Source organism: Mercurialis annua, linkage group LG6 (genome assembly GCF_937616625.2).
Source record: "Mercurialis annua linkage group LG6, ddMerAnnu1.2, whole genome shotgun sequence".
Lineage (NCBI taxonomy): Eukaryota > Viridiplantae > Streptophyta > Magnoliopsida > Malpighiales > Euphorbiaceae > Mercurialis > Mercurialis annua.
In genome coordinates, this window is record NC_065575.1 from 38,414,023 (window position 1) to 38,437,594 (window position 23,572).

General features: G+C 31.9%; 4 protein-coding genes across 5 annotated transcripts; 3 read left to right on the forward strand and 1 right to left on the reverse strand.

Moving 5' to 3' along the window:
- Positions 1-206: 206 nt before the first annotated feature.
- On the forward strand, positions 207-4,283 carry LOC126688001 (glycogen synthase kinase-3 homolog MsK-3). Its single transcript, XM_050382557.2, has 13 exons — positions 207-375; positions 1,037-1,232; positions 1,337-1,432; positions 1,512-1,571; positions 1,694-1,966; positions 2,132-2,206; positions 2,351-2,407; positions 2,494-2,634; positions 2,722-2,772; positions 3,031-3,126; positions 3,224-3,307; positions 3,702-3,804; positions 3,901-4,283. The coding sequence occupies exons 2-13, from the start codon at positions 1,119-1,121 to the stop codon at positions 3,981-3,983; spliced, it is 1,233 nt and encodes a 410-aa protein (XP_050238514.1). The 5' UTR covers positions 207-375; positions 1,037-1,118; the 3' UTR covers positions 3,984-4,283.
- Positions 4,284-7,418: 3,135 nt separating this feature from the next.
- Positions 7,419-10,109, forward strand: LOC126685668 (polygalacturonase At1g48100-like). Its single transcript, XM_050379582.2, has 4 exons — positions 7,419-8,694; positions 8,785-8,829; positions 8,916-9,205; positions 9,438-10,109. Exons 1-4 carry the CDS (start codon positions 7,771-7,773, stop codon positions 9,937-9,939), a joined length of 1,761 nt encoding a protein of 586 aa, XP_050235539.1. The 5' UTR covers positions 7,419-7,770; the 3' UTR covers positions 9,940-10,109.
- An 8,774-nt stretch (positions 10,110-18,883) lies between these two features.
- On the reverse strand, positions 18,884-20,963 carry LOC126686276 (indole-3-acetic acid-induced protein ARG7-like). 2 transcript variants are annotated; one of them, XM_050380314.2, is made up of 3 exons: positions 20,823-20,963; positions 19,492-20,080; positions 18,884-19,161 (listed from the first exon to the last, which is right to left on the reverse strand). In XM_050380314.2, exons 2-3 carry the CDS (start codon positions 19,958-19,960, stop codon positions 19,139-19,141), a joined length of 492 nt encoding a protein of 163 aa, XP_050236271.1. In that variant the 5' UTR covers positions 19,961-20,080; positions 20,823-20,963; the 3' UTR covers positions 18,884-19,138. The 2 variants fall into 2 exon arrangements, with proteins under 2 accessions (XP_050236271.1, XP_050236272.1); XM_050380315.2 differs by having other exon boundaries at positions 20,850-20,960.
- A 1,610-nt stretch (positions 20,964-22,573) lies between these two features.
- LOC126688108 (uncharacterized) lies at positions 22,574-23,195 on the forward strand. The gene has a single exon (XM_050382684.2). The coding sequence runs from the start codon at positions 22,689-22,691 to the stop codon at positions 23,043-23,045; it is 357 nt and encodes a 118-aa protein (XP_050238641.1). The 5' UTR covers positions 22,574-22,688; the 3' UTR covers positions 23,046-23,195.
- The last annotated feature ends 377 nt before the right edge of the window (positions 23,196-23,572 follow it).

Consider the following 23,572-nt stretch of genomic DNA (forward strand, 5'->3'; position numbering starts at 1 on the left):
ATATTTGAACAATGGCTGTCCTAATAAAGGACAGTCTTGATTCAAACTTTTGTTGAGAAGGAAGAACAATGTAGGTCCCAACAAACGTTGAACGGTCAAAAAGAAACAGAAATTTAAAAAATAAAAAAATGAAAAAAAAAAGATTAAAAAATTAAATATTTTGGAATTAGTGTTTGACTGTCCCATTCTCTTTCTAAAATTTCCTCAAAATCAAAACAGCCACACCCACCTAACCAAACCCAAAAAGCTACTTCAAACCCACTTTTCTCCTTCCCCTTCTCTCTCTAACATTATTCATACACACAAAATATCATTCTTCAAGCTCCCATCTTTAGTAATGGATAATTTCATTTCTGCTGTTTGTTTGCACCATCTGTAAGTTTTTTTAGTTGGTTTCTTAAATTTCTAATCTTTTGCTTAATTGAGCAGTTTATGAAGCTGGTCTTCTACTTTTTAGCTATGAACTCTGTATCTGTTTTATTTTGTTGTTTGTTAATTTATTTTTTTAATTTCTCCCTCTGGCCAGTTGATGTATATTTTCTTGGTTTTTATATTTTGTTGGAGTAGTTTTTTTTTATTACTATTTTTGGGGTTTGGATATAAATTATAATGTGTTTAGTGCATTTAGTTATTTAATGGATCCGTTTAGGAAAATCTATTTTAAAGGAATTTAATCTCGCTGTGTTGTGTATTTGGTTGTCTGTATATATAACTGAGAAAACAGAAAAAACTGAGCTCAACCGAGCAAATCTTGAGCTTTTTGTATCTCTAGTTACTCCACAAAAAAAGAAACTGTCTTTATTTTCTTCTAGGTAACTTGGTATTTTCCCTCTCTTGGGTCATTAATTTACCGCGGGTGCATTTTTACTGGAAGAAATTCACCTATTGGTAGTGATATTATCATACAGGATCTTAGTATTTTTGTTTACATTATGAGGGAACCACATTTCGCCTATGTTTGTGTTTAGTTATGTTTGTAATATTTTCTTTTTTGTCGTTCCGGAGGTAACGATTAATATCAATTTACTGTATGCAGGTAAATTGTTAATTCTGTACCGGAGTTATAAAGTGAATTTGCTTTGGGAGTATTAGTGTTTTCTTTCTTTGTTTTTGCACAAATGGCTTCTGTGAGTGTTGCACCGGCTTCTGGAATACGAGATCCAGCTGCGAATACGGCTGGTGTCGATAAGCTGCCAGATGAGATGAATGACATGAAAATTAGGGACGACAAGGTATGTAATTTATTTAAACCCTCCCCTCATTAAACTATTACCATTAGTCACCGCTTGTTGTTGTTGTCTTAGTATCTCATGTAAAGATGTTAAATGTTGTACAGGAAATGGAAGCAACTGTCGTTGTTGATGGAAATGGAACGGAGACTGGTCATATAATTGTCACAACTATTGGTGGCAAGAATGGTCAGCCAAAACAGGTACAAGTGTTATGACCTCTGTTACCTAGGTTTATTTGCTTGTATTTTCGATGACACTTATCGCGCTTTCATGTTGCAGACAATAAGCTATATGGCTGAGCGTGTTGTTGGGCATGGATCTTTTGGAGTAGTGTTCCAGGTCAGTTCTCTCATATAAGTGCTTATTTGCAGGCTTATTTTCGGCCGATTATAATATGATCTTTTTAAGTGTCATTTGGACAAGGTTCCTAATTTTCTTCTATGCTTTGCTTTGGACTGCAGGCTAAGTGCTTAGAGACCGGTGAAACTGTTGCTATTAAAAAGGTTCTACAAGATAAAAGGTACAAGAACAGAGAGCTGCAAACCATGCGCCTGCTAGACCACCCTAATGTAGTGTCTTTGAAACACTGCTTCTTTTCAACAACTGAAAAAGACGAGCTTTACCTTAACCTAGTACTTGAGTATGTACCTGAGACTGTCCACCGGGTGATCAAACACTACAACAAGATGGGCCAAAGAATGCCATTGATATATGTCAAACTTTATTCCTATCAGGTAAAGTCACAAATGATTATCTGATTATGGATCAACATTGCTCAATTGCAAGAATTTGTTCCGTGTGCTTGTTTTGCTCTCTTGTTTTCCCTTATCAGTGAATCAGTATATTACAAGCCTTCCTAATGTGTGCTCTTATCTAACACTTTAACATCTGGTCTACAGATTTGCAGAGCTCTTTCCTACATTCACAATGGTATTGGAGTATGTCATAGAGACATAAAGCCTCAAAACTTGTTGGTAAGTTGAAAACCATACCTATGTTTTGGTATATATTTCTTTTACTGCTGTCTTCAAAGATGAAGTTTTCTGTTTTCCCTATAGTGTATCAACCTTGCTATGTTATATTTTGCGTTATGCTCATTTTTATCTGTTCTGTAATAGGTCAACCCACATACCCACCAGCTGAAACTCTGCGACTTTGGAAGTGCAAAAGTCTTGGTATGTTTCTATTTCTAAAATTGGTCCCTTCTTATTGCTATAGATTCGATTAAATGTATACTTATTATGATTTTCTGTTCTTGAAGGTGAAAGGAGAACCCAACATATCCTATATTTGTTCTAGGTACTATCGAGCACCTGAACTAATATTTGGTGCCACTGAGTACACCACAGCCATTGACATATGGTCTGCTGGATGTGTTCTAGCTGAACTGCTACTTGGACAGGTTGGTACCTTTCCTATACACGGGTTTTTCTCCATTTTCTGGCATTACTATTGAATCTAACTAATGTAATATTTCAATTGATGACAGCCTCTCTTTCCCGGTGAGAGTGGAGTGGACCAGCTTGTTGAAATTATCAAGGTACAAACTGTTTGTGAAAACTTTTACTTGTTCAAGGTGGCAGATAATCCGAATTTAACCATTGATGTCCGAGTTTGGAAGTGGAAGCAATTGTAGCTTTTTATTAATTTCTTTGCTTATGGACCTTAATATTTTGGATGAGTTTCTAATTGCTTTATGTTGTCATTTTTTTCACACTGAAACATCCAAAGTTTCTTTTACCTCCAAGTGTATTTTCTGTCTTTTTTTACAATAACATACAATTTTTTTTTCTTTCAGGTTTTGGGTACCCCAACAAGGGAAGAAATTAAGTGCATGAATCCTAACTACACAGAATTCAAATTTCCACAAATTAAAGCTCATCCATGGCATAAGGTACTTGGCGATATAATCTGTGGTTTTTCTGCAATTTGATAACCTATTTTCAATACAACTTATTCATATATATTAATCCTCATATTATTTTGTCCAGATATTCCATAAGCGCATGCCTCCTGAAGCTGTGGACCTTGTTTCAAGATTATTGCAATACTCTCCAAATCTTCGATGTACATCTGTAAGTACATATTTTGTGCTAGCTGCCCAAGTTGAAATCATTTCCAAAGGCTTTTTACATTTACAAGGCACCTTTTTTCCTACCGCACTGATGTAAAACAAATCCGTTGCATTAAAAACAAAGATTGCTCATCTATGTAATGCTTGTGATTTTTCTTTGTTCATTAGGTAATTCTGTATTTGTTTAAGGCATATAATTTAGTTTCCATATATCTTAAGTAAAAAATCTCGTATTTCATTTGCGACTTCACTCCTTTGCATTAAAATCTTACCATTTAGCTTTGTGCTGTATGCTGTTTAGAGGTTAACTTTCAGTTCTGCTATTGTCTTTCATTGTTGTGCTTCTATCTTTTAATTTTTTTCAACTAATTTTGTTTTTTATTCTCTCCCTGAAGTTGGAAGCTTTAATCCATCCATTCTTTGACGAATTACGGGACCCGAGCACTCGCTTGCCAAATGGACGATTCCTTCCGCCACTTTTCAACTTTAGGCCTCATGGTAAGAGCCTTTCTTCAAAATTGTTCTACCTCTACACACTCACACTCAAATGCACCTTTCGTAATTGTTATTAATGTCTATTATTTGTGTGTTCAGAACTGAAGGGAGTACCGGCTGAAGTGTTGGTAAAACTAATCCCAGAGCACGCAAGAAAGCAGTGCGCCTTCCTTGGTTTATGATGTGGCGTGGTTCTTCGTAGTTAGTCTGCTGCTCGCAGAAGAAATTATATGCTGTAGAAAATTAGCTAGTTTCACGTGATCGAATTGAAGCCGCGTTATTACGTACCCCTGTTCATTTATTCCTTATTAGAATTAAATATTATTTTGTTGTTGTTTCATCTTCTACCTCCTTGTAGAGAGCAGACAAAAAAAGAAGGTTCTGCTTAAGTCTTATCGAATATGCTGACCGGTACTTTTCATTTGAGACAATCACAACATTTATTCAATCAATTATATAGTACTCCTGACTATTCAATGTTAGTATGAGTTTGTATTAATGTATATGTTCTCCTGTTCCATATTTGATACATGTTGAAGTTTCATTTTCAGCTTCAGCTATGAACTTATGTTTGCGCTGAAAGTCTTGTGGGTGTGTTACTAAAAGGTCATTATACGGTTTACCGCTCGAACAGCTGCTTGAGATGATAAAATTATCGTCGGAATCTAATCTTAATGGGGGGCATCAGGTTATGGAGATTGTAGCTTTCTTGGCTTTAGGCTGAAATTTTATGGGCGAAGAGCTAGTCGAGCCTTTTTTTCCTTTTAGACCAAAATGCTCACAAGCCATGCGTGGATTGCAAGCCAATGATATATAAAATAGACCATGGCAACATTCTGCTACTAAATAATAATGGCAATGTATCTTTGTTGAGCCACTCACTTGTTGGAAAAAAGGAACTTTTAGCCTAGCCCTTGTCTTAAAATAATTCACCATGCCTTGCTTTTTGCACGGATATTTACCGAGTTCTATATTTTGACGTTTTGTTTTCACTTTTAGAAATTTTCAAGAAACTATTTTTTATTTTTTTTATAATATATTTCTGTAGAACAATTTTGTTTCAATGTTTTTCCGTTTTAATGTTAAGTGTTTTCGTGCAACATACGTTGGTGCAATTAATATAATTTTTTTAAGTCTTATGTTTGGACGTTCCATTTTCATTTCTAAAAATACTTTTGAAACTACTGAACTTTATGTTTACAACTTTTTACTTTCTGTTCTGATCAAATTGAAAAGGTTTTGTATGCACATCGTTAAGAAAATTCTATAAATATTATGTTGTAACATTGAAACCGATTGTTAAATCTTTGGTACCAATTGTCGTGACCAGTTCTTGACCGGATTGGTATGCGCAGCGGAATCAAAAATCATTCGGTAGGTATTTAATTATGGATTTGATCAACAAACAATAATATAGCAAAATAAATAAATAACACAAGAGATTTACGTGGTTCTGCTTTAAAGCGTACATCCACGGGCGAAAGATTCGAGCCATCCACTAATCATCAAAAGGAGTACAAAATTGGTGGAGAATCACCAAATAGAGAACATCTCTAATAAATATGCACCCACAAAGTGTTTAACTCTCTACAAGAAGTAACCCAAAAGGGTAAGAATTAACTTATATTTCTCACATCACACACACCCCATTTTCCCCTTATTCACATCAATGTCTACATTGTGTGTTCGGTTTGGTGTATTCTAAAAGGTGAACAAGGTAGTGTATTTATAGTGAGTAAATAATCTATATGGCATTAGGAATATTAATGCTAATTGGATTTATACTTCCTAACTACCCAATGACAACAAAGTTATCATTCTCCCAAATACTTCATTAATTAGAATCCTAATACAAATTGAAATTAGAATTCTAGGCATATTCCAACATATTGAATATATTTATACCCTCATGTTATATTAAACATATTTCTTGGAAATAATAAATACAGAAAATTAATAAAATTCTAAAAAAAATTATCAATAAAAATGTGACTCAAAAAAAGAAATTGTATCAAAATAGATTGGAATAGAGGGAGTGTAAAAAAACGTTATGTCCAAATATTTCTATTTCCGTGTAATATAGGTCTAATATGAAAAAGTATTCTTGAAACATTTTCTATTAGATAGTTGTGCCTATTTAAAGAAGATACCTATTTCACAATAATCATTACTTTTTCCTAATTTAAGGACAAAATGTAAAATGATTGGAATTTGCAGCACTAAGATTAAACTGAAGAATGAAGTAAAAAGATAATGTAGACAATAGTGGAGGAACAGAAGAAGATAACGGCTAAGATCTTCAATGATCAAAGTAGGTGCTGATCCATGTTTGATCACAGTACCACTTAAAAAAGAGTTTGTAACATAGAAAAAAATGAAAATGACCGACGAGCTATAACTCAAATTGTATAAACGTTAGGCAGCAAACTATTAGGTCGTGGGATCAATTCTTCCCACAAACGCTCTCTTTCTCCAATTATCAAAAAAAGAAAAATATAAAAAAAGGAGCAGTTTCTGAACTTGTGATTCATGATCAAATAACTCATCTGTCGGCTTAATTAAAGACAATACCATTAAAAACAAAATTGGGTCATCCAAGTTGTGAACTTGTTCATACTAAATAATATCCTTGACCTAAATATAGAAAAAGGTACTGAAATCAAAATGGTTGAGAGTGAGTTATTTAACCCCGAGTCACAAGTTTATGAACCGAATTAAGTATTTAATCTAGAAAAAACTATCCAACATGTATAAGACGTGGAATCCATACTGCATTTACTATAAAATACTCAGAAACTCTGAAAAATGGTGCTAAAGGAGATCTGGTCTGAATTAATCTATCTGATAAAACATTAAGTTTAGGAACAAGAACAGTCCTTATGTTCAGTTTTGATGAAAACAAGGAAAAAGCAAGTTAAGTGTCAACTATGCATAGATCTACCACTTTATCTGCTTATGTCCATATAAACTCTAAGCTGAAATATTGAAATGTTTCTGATAAAATAGGCATTGATGATCAATCTTTTAGTGGAAGCTGCAATCAGATTCATTACAAGCAAGTGATGAACATCATTAGCTACCACCGAAAGAAGGACCAGAAAATTCCTGACCAGACATTTTTGCACTGATAAATATCTGGTCGGTTATACAATATATGTCTGAAAGTCTCTAAAGTGGAAATTTCAATTGCAAGGCAAGACATCTTATTAGTTCTTCTCATGTAATAACTTAATTCCCCGTGCACCGAAAACTTTTTCGTGCTAAATAGTCGAAAACTGAAACGTTTAGAGAAATTTTGTTACAGAATCATGATTAGTAGATTGTAGATTATGAGTTAAACCAGGATGATACTGATGGAGGAATAAAATATTGATGAGAGTGGAGAAATAACAGAATGGGGACCGATGAAAGTGAAAGTTATGGGAAGAACATGGGGGGCTTATACTGTTATTCCCTTTACCTTTTTCCAGAACTAGCATATGCACACTCCACCTTCACTATAACACAAATTTAAATTAAATAAAAACAACGCCTATATGGAATTTGGTCGGTTCCCGCCACCAAAAACTATATTGTAAAAAAGGAATATACAAAAAGCAAAGATGCAGATGTTTTAGAATTCCACTATGAATATCTTATTATATAAATATGGGGATTCAGGCTTTCTGATACTGCATGCATTCCACAACAAAAACCTAGTTCAACTTCAGTCTCTTTCTAGTAACTTGCTCTCTATAGTGTTCTTATTACAGGTTTTCACTTGAACATCACTTCATCACTGCCCACTTGCTTGTTTCTTGATTCTTTCTGTTTTTCTTTTTTCAACTTCCGATATCTTTGGGCGAATTCTTTATCCGATATATATATAGATTGACATTTGATAGAGACAAAGGGAAGTTGAACTGGAATTGTTAGGGAAAAAGGAAGTGTAATTAGGATCAGGATTATACATTCTTTAAGCTGTAACTTATGCTAAAAATGGGGTTATCTGGTCTGCCTTTATTTGTATTCGGTTTTTCTTTGATGTTCTTGATTATTTGCAATGTTGAAGCTCGGTGGCATCATCATTATCATCATCATCATACAAAGCATAAGCACAGCCACTACCATTCTCATAAAATTTCCACTATTTCAGCTCCACCTGAGAGTTCTGATCCTCCATTTTCTCCACCTGACAGTTCTGATCCTCCATATTCTCCACCTGATATTGCTGATTCTCCCTTCTTTCCTCCTGAGCCTGCTGATTCTCCATACTTTCCACCTGAGCCTGCTGATCCACCATCTTCTCCGCCTCATGCAGCTGCTAATCCTCCATCTTCTCCGCCTCATGCTGCTGCTAATCCTCCATCTTCTCTGCCTGATGTACCTGCTAATCCTCCATCTTCTCCGCCTTATGTACCTGCTAATCCTCCATCTTCTCCGCCTGATGTGCCTACCAATCCTCCACCTTCTCCGCCAGAGACTTCTAATCTTCCTCCAGCTCCAGCTCCATCACCTGAGCCTGGTAGTTCTTTTGAAGATGATGAGGATTCTGGAACACTAAATGTGCGGAGATTTGGAGCTGTTGGTGATGGGAAAACAGATGATACAGATGCATTCAAGATGGCATGGGAAACAGCCTGCAATCAGAATGATACTACTGTCATTCTTGTTCCTCGCCGCTTCAAATTCATGATCCAATCTACCATTTTCACAGGTCCTTGTCAAGCTGGTATAGTGTTTCAGCTTGATGGGACTATCATGCCTCCTGACGGACCAGAGTCTTGGCCGCAAAAGAACAGTAAGCGACAATGGCTCGTCTTTTACAGAATCAATCAACTGTCAATGGTAGGTGGGGGTACCATAGATGGAAGAGGAAACAAATGGTGGGATCTTCCTTGCAAACCCCACAAGGTAATTATAAAGATGTTTAATTAAAACTTCTTCAAGTTTGGTTTAATTCGATTAGTACTAACATTTCATAAATTTCATGTAATGGTATAGGGCATCAATGGAACCACATTGCCTGGACCATGTGACAGTCCAATCGTAAGTTTGCTAAATTTTTCCTTTTTTATAGTATATGCTAATTAATTTACGTAGGGAACTGAAGAAACTATGATTTAATTATGCAGGCAATACGATTCTTTATGAGCTCGAATTTAACTGTGAAAGGACTTAGAATCAAAGATAGCCCACAATTCAACTTCAGATTTGACAATTGCATCAATGTTCATATAAACTCCATTCACATCACTGCTCCTGCTCTTAGTCCTAACACCGATGGAATTCACATTGAGAACACCAACAATGTCCAAATTTATGATTCAGTCATCTCCAACGGTGATGATTGTGTATCGATCGGGTCGGGCTGTTATGATGTGGACATAAGGAACATCACTTGCGGACCAAGTCATGGAATCAGGTACTTGATTGAAATTTTAGAACCTGATCGAATTTGGGGTTAAAATGTTTTACGGTTATTAAAAATAAAAATTCAGTTATCAAAATATAATAAATAAATTAATGGTAATCGTTTTATAAAATCATTATAGTTCAGCAACCGCAGAAAACTTTAGCCCTTGAATATGCCTCTTACTATAAGTTACAACTAATTAGCAACTTAACTGATAATTTTATAAAAAACTACTTGTCAGCATTGGAAGTCTAGGAAACCGCAATTCGCGAGCCTGCGTATCGAACATAACAGTTCGAGACTCGGTGATCAAAGTTTCAGATAACGGAGTAAGAATCAAGACATGGCAAGGCGGATCAGGAGCAGTAACAGGAATTACATTCAGCAATATCCACATGGACAATGTCAAAAATCCAATAATCATCGACCAATTTTACTGCTCGACAAAAGAATGCAGTAACCAAACATCAGCCGTTTATGTATCCGACATTTTGTACGAAAATATAAAAGGAACGTACAATATTCGAAGCCCGCCGATGCATTTCGGGTGCAGTGATTCAGTTCCTTGCACCAATTTGACACTTTCTGATGTTGAGCTTCTTCCTGCTCAAGGAAATTTAGTATTGGACCCATTTTGTTGGAATGCTTATGGAGATTTGGAGACACTCACAATTCCACCAGTTTCTTGCTTGATGGAGGGTACTCCTGATTCTCTATTAAATAATGCTATAGATTTATGTTGATTATTTTATCTTAATTAAACTATAATGTAAAGTGAGTTTTTAGTATGTAGGTACATAATTGAAAGATAATTCATGTAATACTATATGGTGAGTCCAATTATGTAATGATTGTGGAATGGTATATTTTAGTCACCTATTCCTATTATGAATAAACTGTCTAGGTTTGTCCATTTTTTTTTATTTTTCTATAATTTTACTACATAAAAGATTTACTTATAATGGGGGAACTGTTGCTGAATGTAATAAAATCTATTAATTTTTTTTCCTTTGGTTGAAATAAGAGGCACTAATAGTCTAAGATTGGGTAGCCGTTGAGGCAAGAAAGATTGCATAAGAGATCTTTTCCTCCTTTACCTTCCTGTGGGCATCTAGATTTAATTTACGAATAATCCAGACAAAATACATCTCCTCGAAAGATTTTTGTGATCGCCAAATATCATGACAGATACCCTAAGCTGCTGTTAAGGAACACATTCCTGAGTTTACAGATTGGGTTATTTGGATGGCATCTTCTTCGAAAACCGCATACTCATAAATTTATTATTGTTTTATATAATATTACGACTTTTTTGAAATTATTACTGTTAAACTAATGTTATCCTTTATTAGTTACCATTGACAAATGTATAGAAAATGTGTTAGAGATAATACTACTAGTTGACGGCTTGAGTTTCTGAGTGAACTAATTATTTGATATGGTATCGAACTTAAGATCAAAAGATTCAGTGTTCGATCTTTGGCATCTCATTAGCTTTGATAAATATACAAAGTAAAATGAGTTCATATTTATTCACGCTTGAACTCTAATAGGTATTATTCGCATGTTAGAATGTAGAAATAGTACTATTGTTGAATTTTAAACTTACAAGTTACATGCAACTACGGAAATTAAAGTTTAATATCGAGAATTACAAGGATTCAACAAGATGGCTTCATTTTCTTTTTGGTGAGGCTATTAATATGTAAATAGATTTTTTTTTTTTTGCATTAAAATTGTTTTGTTTGATTATGAATGATGCAAACACCAAACAGTGAGAAAACTAGAGTCAAAGAATAGGTGAGGCAAGATATATAAGTAATGTAAGAAATAATTGCTTTCCAATTAAATGAAAAGTAGAATATTCCGACCTTTATACAAATGTCAAAAATTAAAGAATGGGACAAAAACTATTTTAAGATAAAAAAGAGAGACAGAAAGCATACCAGAACTAATTAACCCTACCGCAGGTACATATTTTAGAATATACAGAGAAGAATAAAAAAAAGTGTGAGTGAAGTTTGAGGGTAGCTGTGGATGGCTTTAGATAGCACTAAGATTGGTAATGGGTGGGTGAGTGACCACCTTTTCCTCAGCATCTCTTGCATGCGCAAAGGCTACAATACAAGGATGATGATCATCACAAATATTGCAGCTGCAACAAAGTGAAGTTGAAGTTAAATTTGTTACTGTAATTTTTTCATTTCTGGTGGGGTTTTTACTTTATCAAATGATAGTACGAATGACATCTTGATGGACTTTTTTTATTTTGTTTTTGTAACTAAACAATAATATTTATAAACCAAACGACATGTTGTTCGATATTATCTTGGTTTATTTGGACGTCAAACTTTTTAAAAAAATTATTCAATTTTTTTAAAAATAATTACTCGGTACTCGTCGAAAGATAGAGCGACCGTCCCAGCGCGTCTGACCAAACAGGCCTCTGGACATAGCTGCAGGGGGCTAAAATCCTGTGGCCACCCACCAGATTCACCTTTTGAATCTTTCTTCTTTGTTTATTCAATAATTATGACCAAGAATTGCAGTTGGTGGAGTTTGCAATATTCTTTTTTCTTGGCTGTTATGTGCTTCAAGAGACTCCACTTCAATTAAAAACGCAAACGAAAAGCAATCAAACAAAAACAAAATCAAAACAAGCATAACATGACATATTTTTTTTGTCTAACCCCGACTTCATATATGTTTATTCAGTTCAATTTATTTCATAATTCTATAAATGTTATGGATTTTATATGAGTATGGTCCACGAAAATATAGACTGCGAAAGTATTTACTAAGATAAAAAAGAAGAAGAAGATCAATTAAATGCAATATCTAGATAAACATGTTTTTATAATATAGTAATGAATATTTAATCAATGGACAAATTGAATAAACACTAACCTAATCTCCCAATATGCAATTCAGTTGCCGTACTGATCGTTCTGGACTCCTTAGTGCTGCTCCTAGATAAGCTTGCTTAATATAAATACTATTTTTTTTAAGTTAGATTAAGTAAAATATACATTTAAAAAGTATGAAAAGAGAACTTCAATAAGATAATAAAAATTTATATTTAAATTCTTCCATCGTATTGATAAATGTTTTTGAATATGTAACTCGCTGATATATCCACTCTATTCAATAGTTGTTTTAAACCACAAAGACACAAATAGACTATTTGATTTTTGAATGAGTTTAGTTGAAAAATATTTTTTAAAAAAATCTCACTAATAATAATTTAGATTTCCGCTTCAGTAATATATCTATAAAAAGTATAATAAGACCCATAAATAATAAGGGAAATTCTAATCTATATCTGATCCATGAATTTTTCATGTACATATCCAATAAGATTAATCAATAGTTTGGTAAGTTTAAAGAAAAAAGGAAAAGAAAGTTATTGGTTTGTTTTAGGGCTGAATAGTATTATAGTACTACTTTTCAACTTTAACAGGAAGTTCGATATGTTTAACGATAAAAATCAGCGTTTTAAAGAACGAACATATATGGTCGACTGTAATTAAAAGTTAGTACGGTTTGATTTTTTTTCTTCTAAAAGCGAGAATCACATTGTTCAACCTTTTTTAACCGAAAACATTGCAATAACTGCAAACTATTGAACTAATTAAACTATACAATTCATTTGATTTTTTATTTATTAATTAGAATATATTCAATTACTAGTTTTTTATATATTTAATAGTTAAATATTTTTATTTTAAAATATTTAAATTTGTTTTAAAAGAAATATATTTTATGTAATTGATTGAACTTGTAGAACCAATGAGTGAAATGGTTAAATATGACTTGATGGCTATATTGATTTGATTTTTAAAACACAGGATGTAAACATAATTGAAGATCTTTCTTAAATAGGATAAGTATTTATTATCAGAGTTAATTTTATAAAAAATTTATGATCTTTACAAAAAATTTATTTTAATCACGACGCTTAAAAGTTGTCATATAAAATCATGATCTTTCATATGTTTTCAAATCTATTATTTCAGTATATTTTTGTTCACTAAATTTTTCACTAAAAAATTAATGAAAGACCAAAATTATAAATCGACACCAAACATTATTATTTTTTGGCTTAATTCCTTAAAAAAACCCTCACCTTGTACTTTTTCTTCGTTTATACCCTGACCTTGTAAAAATACCATTTGTACCCAATTTTGAGTTTTTATGTTTCATCCCTACCCAAAAGCATTAAATTGTACTTTTTTCATTTGGAAAAGTGTTTAAAACATACTTTTTTCTATTTTAAAAAATACAAATAAATCCTTAAACTTAAAAAATAATCAAATACATCCAAATTATTAATTAATTTTTTTAATTTTATAAAATAATAAAAAAATTATTATTATTTTTAATTTTTTTCGGAAATATTTTTTAAAAAAATTAAAAAAATTTAAAAAATTCGGAAATACTTTTGAAAAAAAATAAAAAAAATTAATATTATTTTTAATTTTTTTGAAGAAGATGATATTTTGTACTATTAATAACATTAATATCTAATTAGTATATAAGTTAAAAATGAAGAATTGTTTTAAACTCTTTTCCAAATGAAAAGAGTACAATTTAATGCTTTTGGGTAGAGATGAAACATAAAAACTCAAAATTGGGGTACAAATAGTGTTTTTACAAGATCAGGGTATAAACGAAAAAAAATGCAAGGTGGGATTTTTTTAAGGAATTAAGCCTTATTTTTTAGTTAGAGTATGTAGTATTAGGAATTTTTAATCATAAAAAATAACCAAATTTTATTTTGTTGATAGATTTGAAATAAAATGAAAGGTTGTGCCTTTAATTGCCAATTTTTAAAAGTCGTATTAAAATAAAATTTCATGTAAATGTCGTGATTTTTTATATAATTAACCGTTATTATTATCATGACTAGTATAGATATATAGTTTCACTAGAAATGGAAAATAATTGCCCAACCTAAGCACCCAATTCAACACCTCCAAAAAAATATAGTCCATTTTTATCAAAAACAATTTGGATAATTTTTGACTCAATCTATTTTAGCCAAAATATTTTGATCAAGATAATTTTCTGAAAATGATCCAATGGATAAAATTGGGTTCAATGATATATTTTAAATTTAAAAGTATTTGAATTTTTTTAGAATAATAAATAAATATTAAATTTCAAAAACAAAATTCAAAAGTTGTGCCAACCTAAAAAATAATTATTTTTCAAATTATTTTTCAAAAAATAATTTTTTCAAAATAATTTTTTTTCAAAATAATTTTTTTTGAAAAAAATAATTCGATTTGATTTATTTATTTTGAATTTTTCATCCCGGATATGTATTTCAAGTATGTCATCTTCTATTTAGAGGTTTTTAGGCTTTAGTGACCCAATCCAATCTAAAACTGTCCAAAAAGTTATAATCCAAGATTGTCCAATCCAACCTAACGTTAGATTAAAAATCAACCTTTCTTTTCTCTCTAAACAAACCCTGCCGCTAAGAGTTTCTTTTTATTTTTTCTCCGGCTTTCGTTAATAGTTTGATTTTCTTTGTTAACGGTAGTCATCCCTTTATTTATGTTATTTTAATTCCATAGAATATAATAAATAGCGATTCTTTTTCATTTTTTTGTTGATGGATTAAAAATCTATCAACGAAGCGCAATTCAATTTCCAAGAAGCGAAGATAGATTGAAGATCTTTCAACAACAAAATAAAATCGTTTATTAGCTATATTAGTTTTATTTATTTTTCATTATTTGTCTGTTTTTCAAATGTTTTATTTTTTCCTTTTTTATGAAAAGTTTGTTATTCTTTTTTTTTTAAAGGTTTGATGTCTCTTTTTTAGTTATCAAGTGGTGATTGAATGGAATGCTGTGAGTTTGTGAGTGATTGCAGAAATTTGATTAAAAAGTGATCGAAGAGTGCACTTATCTAGCGAAACAGTTAATAATTTATTTTTATTTTTGTAAGTAAGATCTGCGAATTAGGAGCATATTGTCTGTTCCATGTCAGGTCATCGGGTTTAATTTTCGAATTATCTTAATTTCTTACAAATGTAACTGTTTCATATTCGATTTAATAAGATTTGATGATTTAAAAAAAAAGTTGTCCAATCCAAATAAGCCTATCTAAAAAAAAAACTCATTTGCCACCTTTAAGTTTCACAATATATATAGGATAGATTAGGGCTGTACAGAAAATAATTAAACCAATCAAGTCAAACCAATTCAAACAAAGCAAACCAAATTAAATATTACAGTTTAGAAGATTGTTGGTTTGATTTTGGTTTGAAAAATAGAAAAAAAATAATTACTGGCCTAATTTACGGTTTCATAAACCAATATAAATCAAACCAAATATAAACACACACACACACACACACACACACACACACACACACACACACACACACACACACACACACACATATATATATATATATATATATATATATATATATATATATTAAAATATAAAAATTATAATTTAAAACTAAAATTTATATCATTATTTTTTAAGATTGTACTAGACAAAATAATATATTTAAATATCATCTAATGAAATAACTATTTATATATTTATTATCAATCAATAAATACTATATTTTTATAATATTAAGATATTATTTTAATAAAATATAAAATAATTATAATTTTTTTATTTAATAGTCATTATTATAGTTTGTTATGTAAATATAACCTTTATTTTTATAATGAATAAATATTTTTAATATTTTTAAATTTTTTTTATTTTAGATGATAAAAAAATAATTTTTTGATGATGGTTTAAACTGATTTCAAAGAAAAAATTATCAAATCAAACCAAATCAATTTTGCTGGTTTATAATGTTTGTGGTTCGATTTCGGTTTGAAATTTTTCCAAACCAGTATAATTGGTTAAAATATCAATGATAAACCAGTCAAACCAAACCACTTAGGATAGATATAGTTAGGGGTGTGCACGGTTCGGTTCGGTTTGGTTTGGAGTGCACTTTGCCATAACCGAACCAAACCACCCCTAAATAATAAGAACCAAACCACCCACTTCGGTCAACGGTTTTTTCGGTTCGGTACACCGAAATTTCGGTTTTAACCGACCGAACCGCACCGTTTAACCGAAATTCCAAAAGCATCAAATTCAAAAAAAGAGAAATTAAAAGCTAAAATAAAAACAGATATTTTAAATGAAAAATACAAATTCTAGAACCATATACCAAATCAACAAGAATCATCTCAACAAATTAAAAAACAAAGTTAATATATAAAACTGCAAAAAAAAGAATAATTACTTTTTTCTTTACGATTACAGATTTAAAATTAAAAAAGATATTCTAAATAAAAATTCCACGCCGGCCGGAGATCATGAAGCGGAAGCCCTTATCATTGACGGCTAGCCAATCTACACTGATCATCATCACTGCCGACACCGACCAAATGATGAAGCAGCAGCCTTCATCCGAAACTTGATTACCCGTCCATGTCGCACCAATTTACAAGAAAGATGAAAAATGAAGAATGAAGTTTTTGATGTGATTTAAGGTTTGATAAAGAAAGATAAAAGGGGAGAAAGGAAATAAGAAGAGGAAATAAGATAAGAGAGTGAGGGTGAGAAGATGTGAGGCGGCAGTGAATTGTGAAGGGTTAGGGTTTTTAGGTTAAAAGGGTGTATATATACTATTCTCTAAAAATGACTAAAATGGCCTTTATTTATTAGTTCGGTTTTTTCGGTTCGGTTCGGTAACCGAACACTAAAACCAAACCGAAACCGAAAACCGCAAATTTTATAAATCTTAAACCAAACCAAACCGTTTTAACCATTTATTTTTCGGTTTGGTGTTTTTCGGTTCGGTTTGACTCGGTTTTTCGGTTCGACTCGGTTTTTGCTCACCCCTAGATATAGTTTCACAATGCCTTTAGAAAGAAAGTTTAGACTAGTAAAATATTTTGTTTATTGTATTAAAAAGAAGTCAATAATAGAAAAATAAAATTATTTCTAGGAGAATTAGACAACTCAACTATCAAATATCTCTCTAAAATTCTCTCTCTCTAAAATCCTCTCCCTTCTCTCTAAAAACACAAAACTAAACTATTTTTAAGAGGTAGAGGTGGCCACGGTTCACAACCTGGCGGTTCCGATTTGAAATCGTCGGATCACGGTTCAAAAAAAATGAAACCCGCCTGGAACCGTCTAAGTGGCGATTCCATGCCGGTTCAGAACCGGGCAGTTCCGGGTTATAGGTGGTTCAAAAAAAAATTGAAAGTAAATTTAAAATTTAATTTTAAAAAATTATAATTTTAAAATAAAATAACATATGAAGATAATATTGCACGAAAACAATTGAATAACATAAATTACAAAAATAATGTTGACAAAAAAAATTTAAGTAAAACAAATATAATATATATATATATATATATATATATATATATATATATATATATATATATATATATATATATATATATTAAAATAAATTATTTTTTTATCGACGGAGTCGACCCTTAAACCGCCGGTTCCGACCCTGAATTGCCGGTGCACGGTTCAAAAAATTTGGAACCGGCCCGGAACCGATGTGTCCACGGTTCTGGGCTAGTTTTAATCCGGTTCTGGGCTGGTTTTATTCCGGTTCCGAATTTGACCGGTTCTGGGCCGGTTCCGGACCGATTCACGGACTGACCCGACCCATGACTAACTCTATTTGAGGGGTGTTTATCATGCATTGGTTGTCCATGTCATATATACAACAAGTCGTTGAGCATTTGCGATAGGAAATATTTTAATTATTACTTAACTTTTTTACTATTAATTTTTACGCACAGCTAACGCACCATTGGTTTGTTGCCCGAATGAACGGTTGCGTGGAATTTTTTTTTCATTTTGAGGAGGTGATTTTGGCTTATTTTTAGCCGGAAAACCACCTCCTCCACTCTCTTTTTTTTTTACTCAATAAGATCTATTTAGTGGCTTTATGAGAATTTTTCATTTTTTGAGCTCTTTTATTTTAGAAATTTGAAAAAACTATTTGTTTAGAGATGGTGGTTTTTTTTCTCTTTGAGTTGGTTGTAAAGATCTTAAACCGATTAAGGTTGTTGGAATCCTTATCTGGATTTACAATACTCAACTTAAAATGTAGAATAAATAGAAGTATTATAATTAGTTTATCTTTAGAGATTTGAAGAAACTAATTTATTTTTAGAGGGGGTGGTTTTTTCTTTTTGGACTTGAAAATCACCTCTAGAGTTGGGATCTTAAAATCTTGTAATTTGTTTGTTTTTTTCAATCTAAAGTTTGTTTTATTGGATCTAAAGATAGAGTCACGTACTAATCGAACGGAATTATAGTTAATTTCCCGCACGCACGGAACTATGTTCATCGTTGAGAGCCGAGTTGGCTACCTTTCGTGAATTCGGCTTGATTATTTTCAATTCGATTAATTTTTATGCTTGTATCTTTGTATCTTCGTATTTATATTGTTTTGTTTGATAGATTAAAGTTTGAATAGTTTGCAAGTCCATAAGGTTGGTTTTATAACTTTCTTATTTGTAATTTAATCTCTTAAATGAATGAATCTTTGATGAGAAAAATATCAACAATGAAATCTTTCATCCATCAACCCTGAATTGATTTTGTGAGTTGTGCAAGTTGTTTTTTCCAGAAAGGTAATTGTGCAAGTTATGAAACTAAATATCTGCAGATTCCTTTGAATATATAACATATATTAGTAGATGGAATTTCACTGAACAATACATATCTGTCTTTATACTCAATTGAAGACCACATCCCAACCAAAAGAATATAGAGGTTAATAAAATTCAACCTCATAATACCAAATTGAATGCACAAATGTGCAAACCTAGCTAAACTTTTCCTATTTTGCATACAAAGAGACCCAGTCTTAACATCTGTAATCAGCTCTAAAATCTCGACTGCTACAGAGACCGGCATAATCATATTTCAAGGGTTAGTTAATTCTTCGTCTGCAAAATCAACAAAACAAGCTTTAGCTATAAGCGCTGACATAACATTACGATTTCCGGCTATGTTTGGTTCATGAAATGGGATCGACATGGAATAGAATAGTTATTCCTACGAAATGGAATAATCCATTCTTTATCTTTTAAGAGAATATGTATTCCACAAAATTATGGGATAACAATTCCATGAAGTTACTATTTCATGAATCAAAGTGAGGAATAACTATTCTATATGGATTAACTATTAGATTTAAAACCAATTTCATGAACCAAGAATAGCCTACGGAAAAAGTCGTAAGGTAGAATATAATGCAGTTTATTGAGATAACTTACTCGAGCTTTCATCCTGCTGATCCTCCTTCGGATGATGCTCCATGCATTTCAGGAGAAATTTAAAGGTCTCAATCTCGCATGGGATAGTGATCCCGCCACAATGATCAAACCCGAACTCCTCTTCAACCTTTTCTAGCAAAACTTTGAACAGAGAATGGCTTAGGTAGCTAGTCGGGATAATAAACCTTCGCAGCTCTGGCCCTACATAAACCGCTAGATACCCTTTCGGGACATCAGGTGGCGGTCCAGGACTGTGGCAGCTCTCCTCATCCGAATCACAAGAATTCTTAAGCCCTGTTAGCCTTTTACTGATCTGTGGTGAAATACCTGCAGGCTGAGGATTACTAGTTTCCCCTTCAGGTTCCTCTGCCCTTGAGCCAATTGTAACAGATTGCCACTTTCGGAGAATTTCTTTTAGCCTTACAATCTGCCTGATTCCCATCACCTTGCTGCCACCATGGTCATCCATTGCCTAAATATTTTACCACAATAGAAAAAACAAAATCCCGGAAGCAAATTCAGTGGTTGCTGATCCCGGACATACAAGTCGCATTAGATCATGCTCTACTGAGAATCTGGGATGATGTGCCTAGTAAAAGCAAACCATGAAAAAAACATAAGGATTACAAACCAGATATTGGAAAATCCCTTGTCTGAAAAATCTGAAAGTGCAAAGTTTAGTAACATTGAATTCTATCTTTCATTCTAGTGTTTGAATAGCTTATATAGTTACTATAATCTAATTCATCCTTTGTAGAAAAGATAATGGTCTTTTTTCTGGTTACGAGGATTCAGTCTCCCGAGCAGAAGTCCAGGATTACTATTAAACCCCAGGATGTGGACGGTTTGCAAGGCCACTTGCAAATTCGGACTATAATAGCCAGCAGTCTAGTCCCAACCATGCCAAATTTTTTTTTGAAAAACATGTAGCGGAGTTTGAACCCGTGATTATAGTGCCCACATAGATGAGACTCGGACCACTAGACCAAACCTATACCGACAAATAATGACTTTTTGAAAGAGAAGATATCATTAACATGTAAACTTTGACATAATTTTGCAAAAACTGAATCCAATTGAATTCCTAAACACAATTGATCATTCAAATCTTGGAAAGCCAAATCACCATAATACCTTTAGATTTGCATGCATGTTGGTTAGCTATTTGCGAAAGAAAGAATGGGATGAATAAGAATAGAAAAGCGAACAGATCAAGAAAAATTTGATCTTTGGATCCATCAAGCAAATCAAAATGACATAACATATCATAATTTTCTAAAAGATGCAATCTTTAAAAACATAAAATAGAAAGGAAAAACAAAACAAATTACCGGAGTCGTAATTAGGTGGCGGTTTACCTACAGAAAAATGCCATGGGGAGCTTGGCAGGTAAAATTGCATTGAGAGGGTGGAGAAGATGAACAATAAACTGTTTTTGGTTCAGTTTTTTACACCTCTAATTATCAATACCAAATATAGCATGTTTGGAGATTTTGATACAAATACTGATTTCATTCTATTATAATATTGATTTAAGCAGCAATTTGCCCCCTCAACTTGTAAACAATGGGCAATTAATATATAAATTAATTTTGTGGGCAAATTAGTCATGAACTTGCTGATTATGGGCAATTAGCCCCATTTTTAAAAATTAGCTTAAAATTTGATGGGACAAATTGCCAATTGAGAGACAAATAACTTACAAGTTTAGGGGGCAAATTAACAAAATGAGACAAATTGCTCATAATATGAAAGTTCATGACTAATTTGTCCTCAAAATTAATTTATGTGTTAATTGCCATTACTTACAAGTTGAGGGGGCAAAATAAATTTTATAATATTGGCTTAATGAAACGTTTGACCTCTTAACTTATAATCATTTATCTATCTGATTTATAAAGTTTTTATTTAATCCATTACAGACTTGTGGAAAAATACTTGTGTAAACCTGGTTCGCCAAATAGAATTACGAACTATCTATTGAATGTATGACACGTGGTTGTTAAATAGTTGTTATTTTTTTTTAATCTTTGAATTTTAGAATTTTATGAATGTTTAAGTGAACTACTAAATACCGCCCTTCAATTACTAGATATCATCCTTTTTTTTTACCTAAATACCATTTTACCTTTTTCTAATTTTAAAACTCATATTCAAATCCTCTCAACTCAGATTCAAACACGAATACACATATATTAATTTTTATATTAATTTTTTTATCAACAAAATACACATATTATTTTAAGTACATATATATTATTTTTTATATTAATTTTTTTATGAAAAAAGTACATTTATATTATTTTTATGTACAGATTATAGGCTATTTTATTTAATTTAAAAAAATATCGTTTAATCTCAAAATGTTTTTCGTTTAGTTTTAAAAAAAATCGTTTAATTTCAAAAGTGTTTTTCCTTTAATTTCAATTTTTTTTTTGAGTAATGATATATAACCTTCCTCTTTAACCCACCTTACTTAAACCACCTGACGCGGCTATTAAATTGTGGGTGCATTTAATGATGTTTTTTTAAGATATACATTTTTGGAGGAGAATTGAACGAATTAAATACTGCCACGTAAGGTGGGTTAAATAAGGTAGTACAAAATGATGGGTTAAATAGTATATTTCTAACCTTTTTTTCGAAAAATTAAGGAATTTTCCCGAAAAACGTCTCCCAAGGTGGAGACTTCCCCCGAAGAATGCGATATAATAAAATGGTCTATAATTTGAGATTACATTATGCATAAAGTCAAAAATATTACAATATGTTTATGAAATAATTTATTTTATTTAAATAATTAAACAATTTATATTTATATACTTTTAGATTTGCTATGTGAATTTGAGAAGGAAAATCAACTTTACTTCCAAAAGGGCATAAAATATAGTAGTAATTGGAAATGATTCAACACTATTGACAATTGCTATTAAATGAACATCAATATCATTCAAAGAATAAATAACATTGACCATTTAGAAGTAAATTTTATTTTATTCACATAATTTTTTTATCCCAAATATTAAACTGATAAAATACATTTAAATAAATAAGTACGTAATTGAATGTTTCCAAAAACCGTAGGAAAGGAAGCAACCTAGAAAGTGCATTAGTTGAGATCAAAAAATAAAATAAAAGTGCATTAGATTACTGTAGTTTTTCTCTCTAGCAGAGTTTCTAAACGTACTACACCACTTATGGAAAGCTCAAAAAAGAAGAGAAAACTGATAATTTCCGGTGATCCTCATCCACCGGAAGAGGAAGATGACATTGAAAAGGCAAAGATGGACACATTCTTTGCTCTAATCGAAGGCTTTAGAGAGGCTCGTGATCACTTGTTAATGAGCTCCGGCGCAACACTGAAGCAGGAGATCAGAAAGCTTGACCGGCGGGAAGAGACTGTTACAGTTTGGAAACCATGTTTTGAAGCTGAAGATTTCTTGGAGGAAGCTTCGAAGGCCAAAAATCATGCAGTGGAAGGTTCTCAAAAAGATGAAGATATTGCAGAGAAAGAAGAGAGCAAAGATGGCTTAGACTTGAGGCTTTCACTTTAGAATAGCATCTTATTTATGTTAAATTTTTCGAAAATCTGAGTCAAACTCTTCTGATCAGAGAGGTGGTTGAGCTACATGACTCTGTGATGGATCTGTTAGTCCGGTGCATATTGAGCAGGTGAAATAGTAAATTTGGTCGAATTATCATGATTGTTGTATTGATTAGTGTAGTATCATGTAGATCGATCTAAACGAAGTTAAAAGGTTATGATATTCACTAAAATAAAAGTTAAAAAGGTTATACTATATGATTAGAAATTATAATATTTATTATATGTTTTATGAGAGTAAATTTGAGTTAGAAATAATAATTTAGTTTATTAATATTTCAAAAACTAAAAGTTAATCTATTAATATATTGATGCCGATGTGGATGCGGAATTGAATTTTTTTTGGAGAAAATGAATCGAAAAGCTGGATAGCGGCAGCTTCGCAATTCTGCCAAATTTGAAGGTGCGCGACTAAGGCAATTTTTGCGCCTAATTTCATTGGAAACATGCCGAAAATCGAAACATGTCAGTTTTGCT

Bases quoted from the DNA above. Each gene is read 5' to 3' on its own strand.
- LOC126688001 (XM_050382557.2), top strand. From the start codon at position 1,119: ATGGCTTCTGTGAGTGTTGCACCGGCTTCTGGAATACGAGATCCAGCT. The intron at 1,967-2,131 runs GTAAAGTCACAA...TCTGGTCTACAG, and splicing joins TCAAACTTTATTCCTATCAG to ATTTGCAGAGCTCTTTCCTA. The intron at 2,207-2,350 runs GTAAGTTGAAAA...GTTCTGTAATAG, and splicing joins TAAAGCCTCAAAACTTGTTG to GTCAACCCACATACCCACCA.
- LOC126688108 (XM_050382684.2), top strand. From the start codon at position 22,689: ATGGAAAGCTCAAAAAAGAAGAGAAAACTGATAATTTCCGGTGATCCT.
- LOC126685668 (XM_050379582.2), top strand. From the start codon at position 7,771: ATGCTAAAAATGGGGTTATCTGGTCTGCCTTTATTTGTATTCGGTTTT. The intron at 8,695-8,784 runs GTAATTATAAAG...GTAATGGTATAG, and splicing joins TTCCTTGCAAACCCCACAAG to GGCATCAATGGAACCACATT. The intron at 9,206-9,437 runs GTACTTGATTGA...ACTACTTGTCAG, and splicing joins GGACCAAGTCATGGAATCAG to CATTGGAAGTCTAGGAAACC.
- LOC126686276 (XM_050380314.2), bottom strand. From the start codon at position 19,960: ATGGATGACCATGGTGGCAGCAAGGTGATGGGAATCAGGCAGATTGTA. The intron at 19,162-19,491 runs GTAAGTTATCTC...TTGATTTTGCAG, and splicing joins TCAGCAGGATGAAAGCTCGA to ACGAAGAATTAACTAACCCT.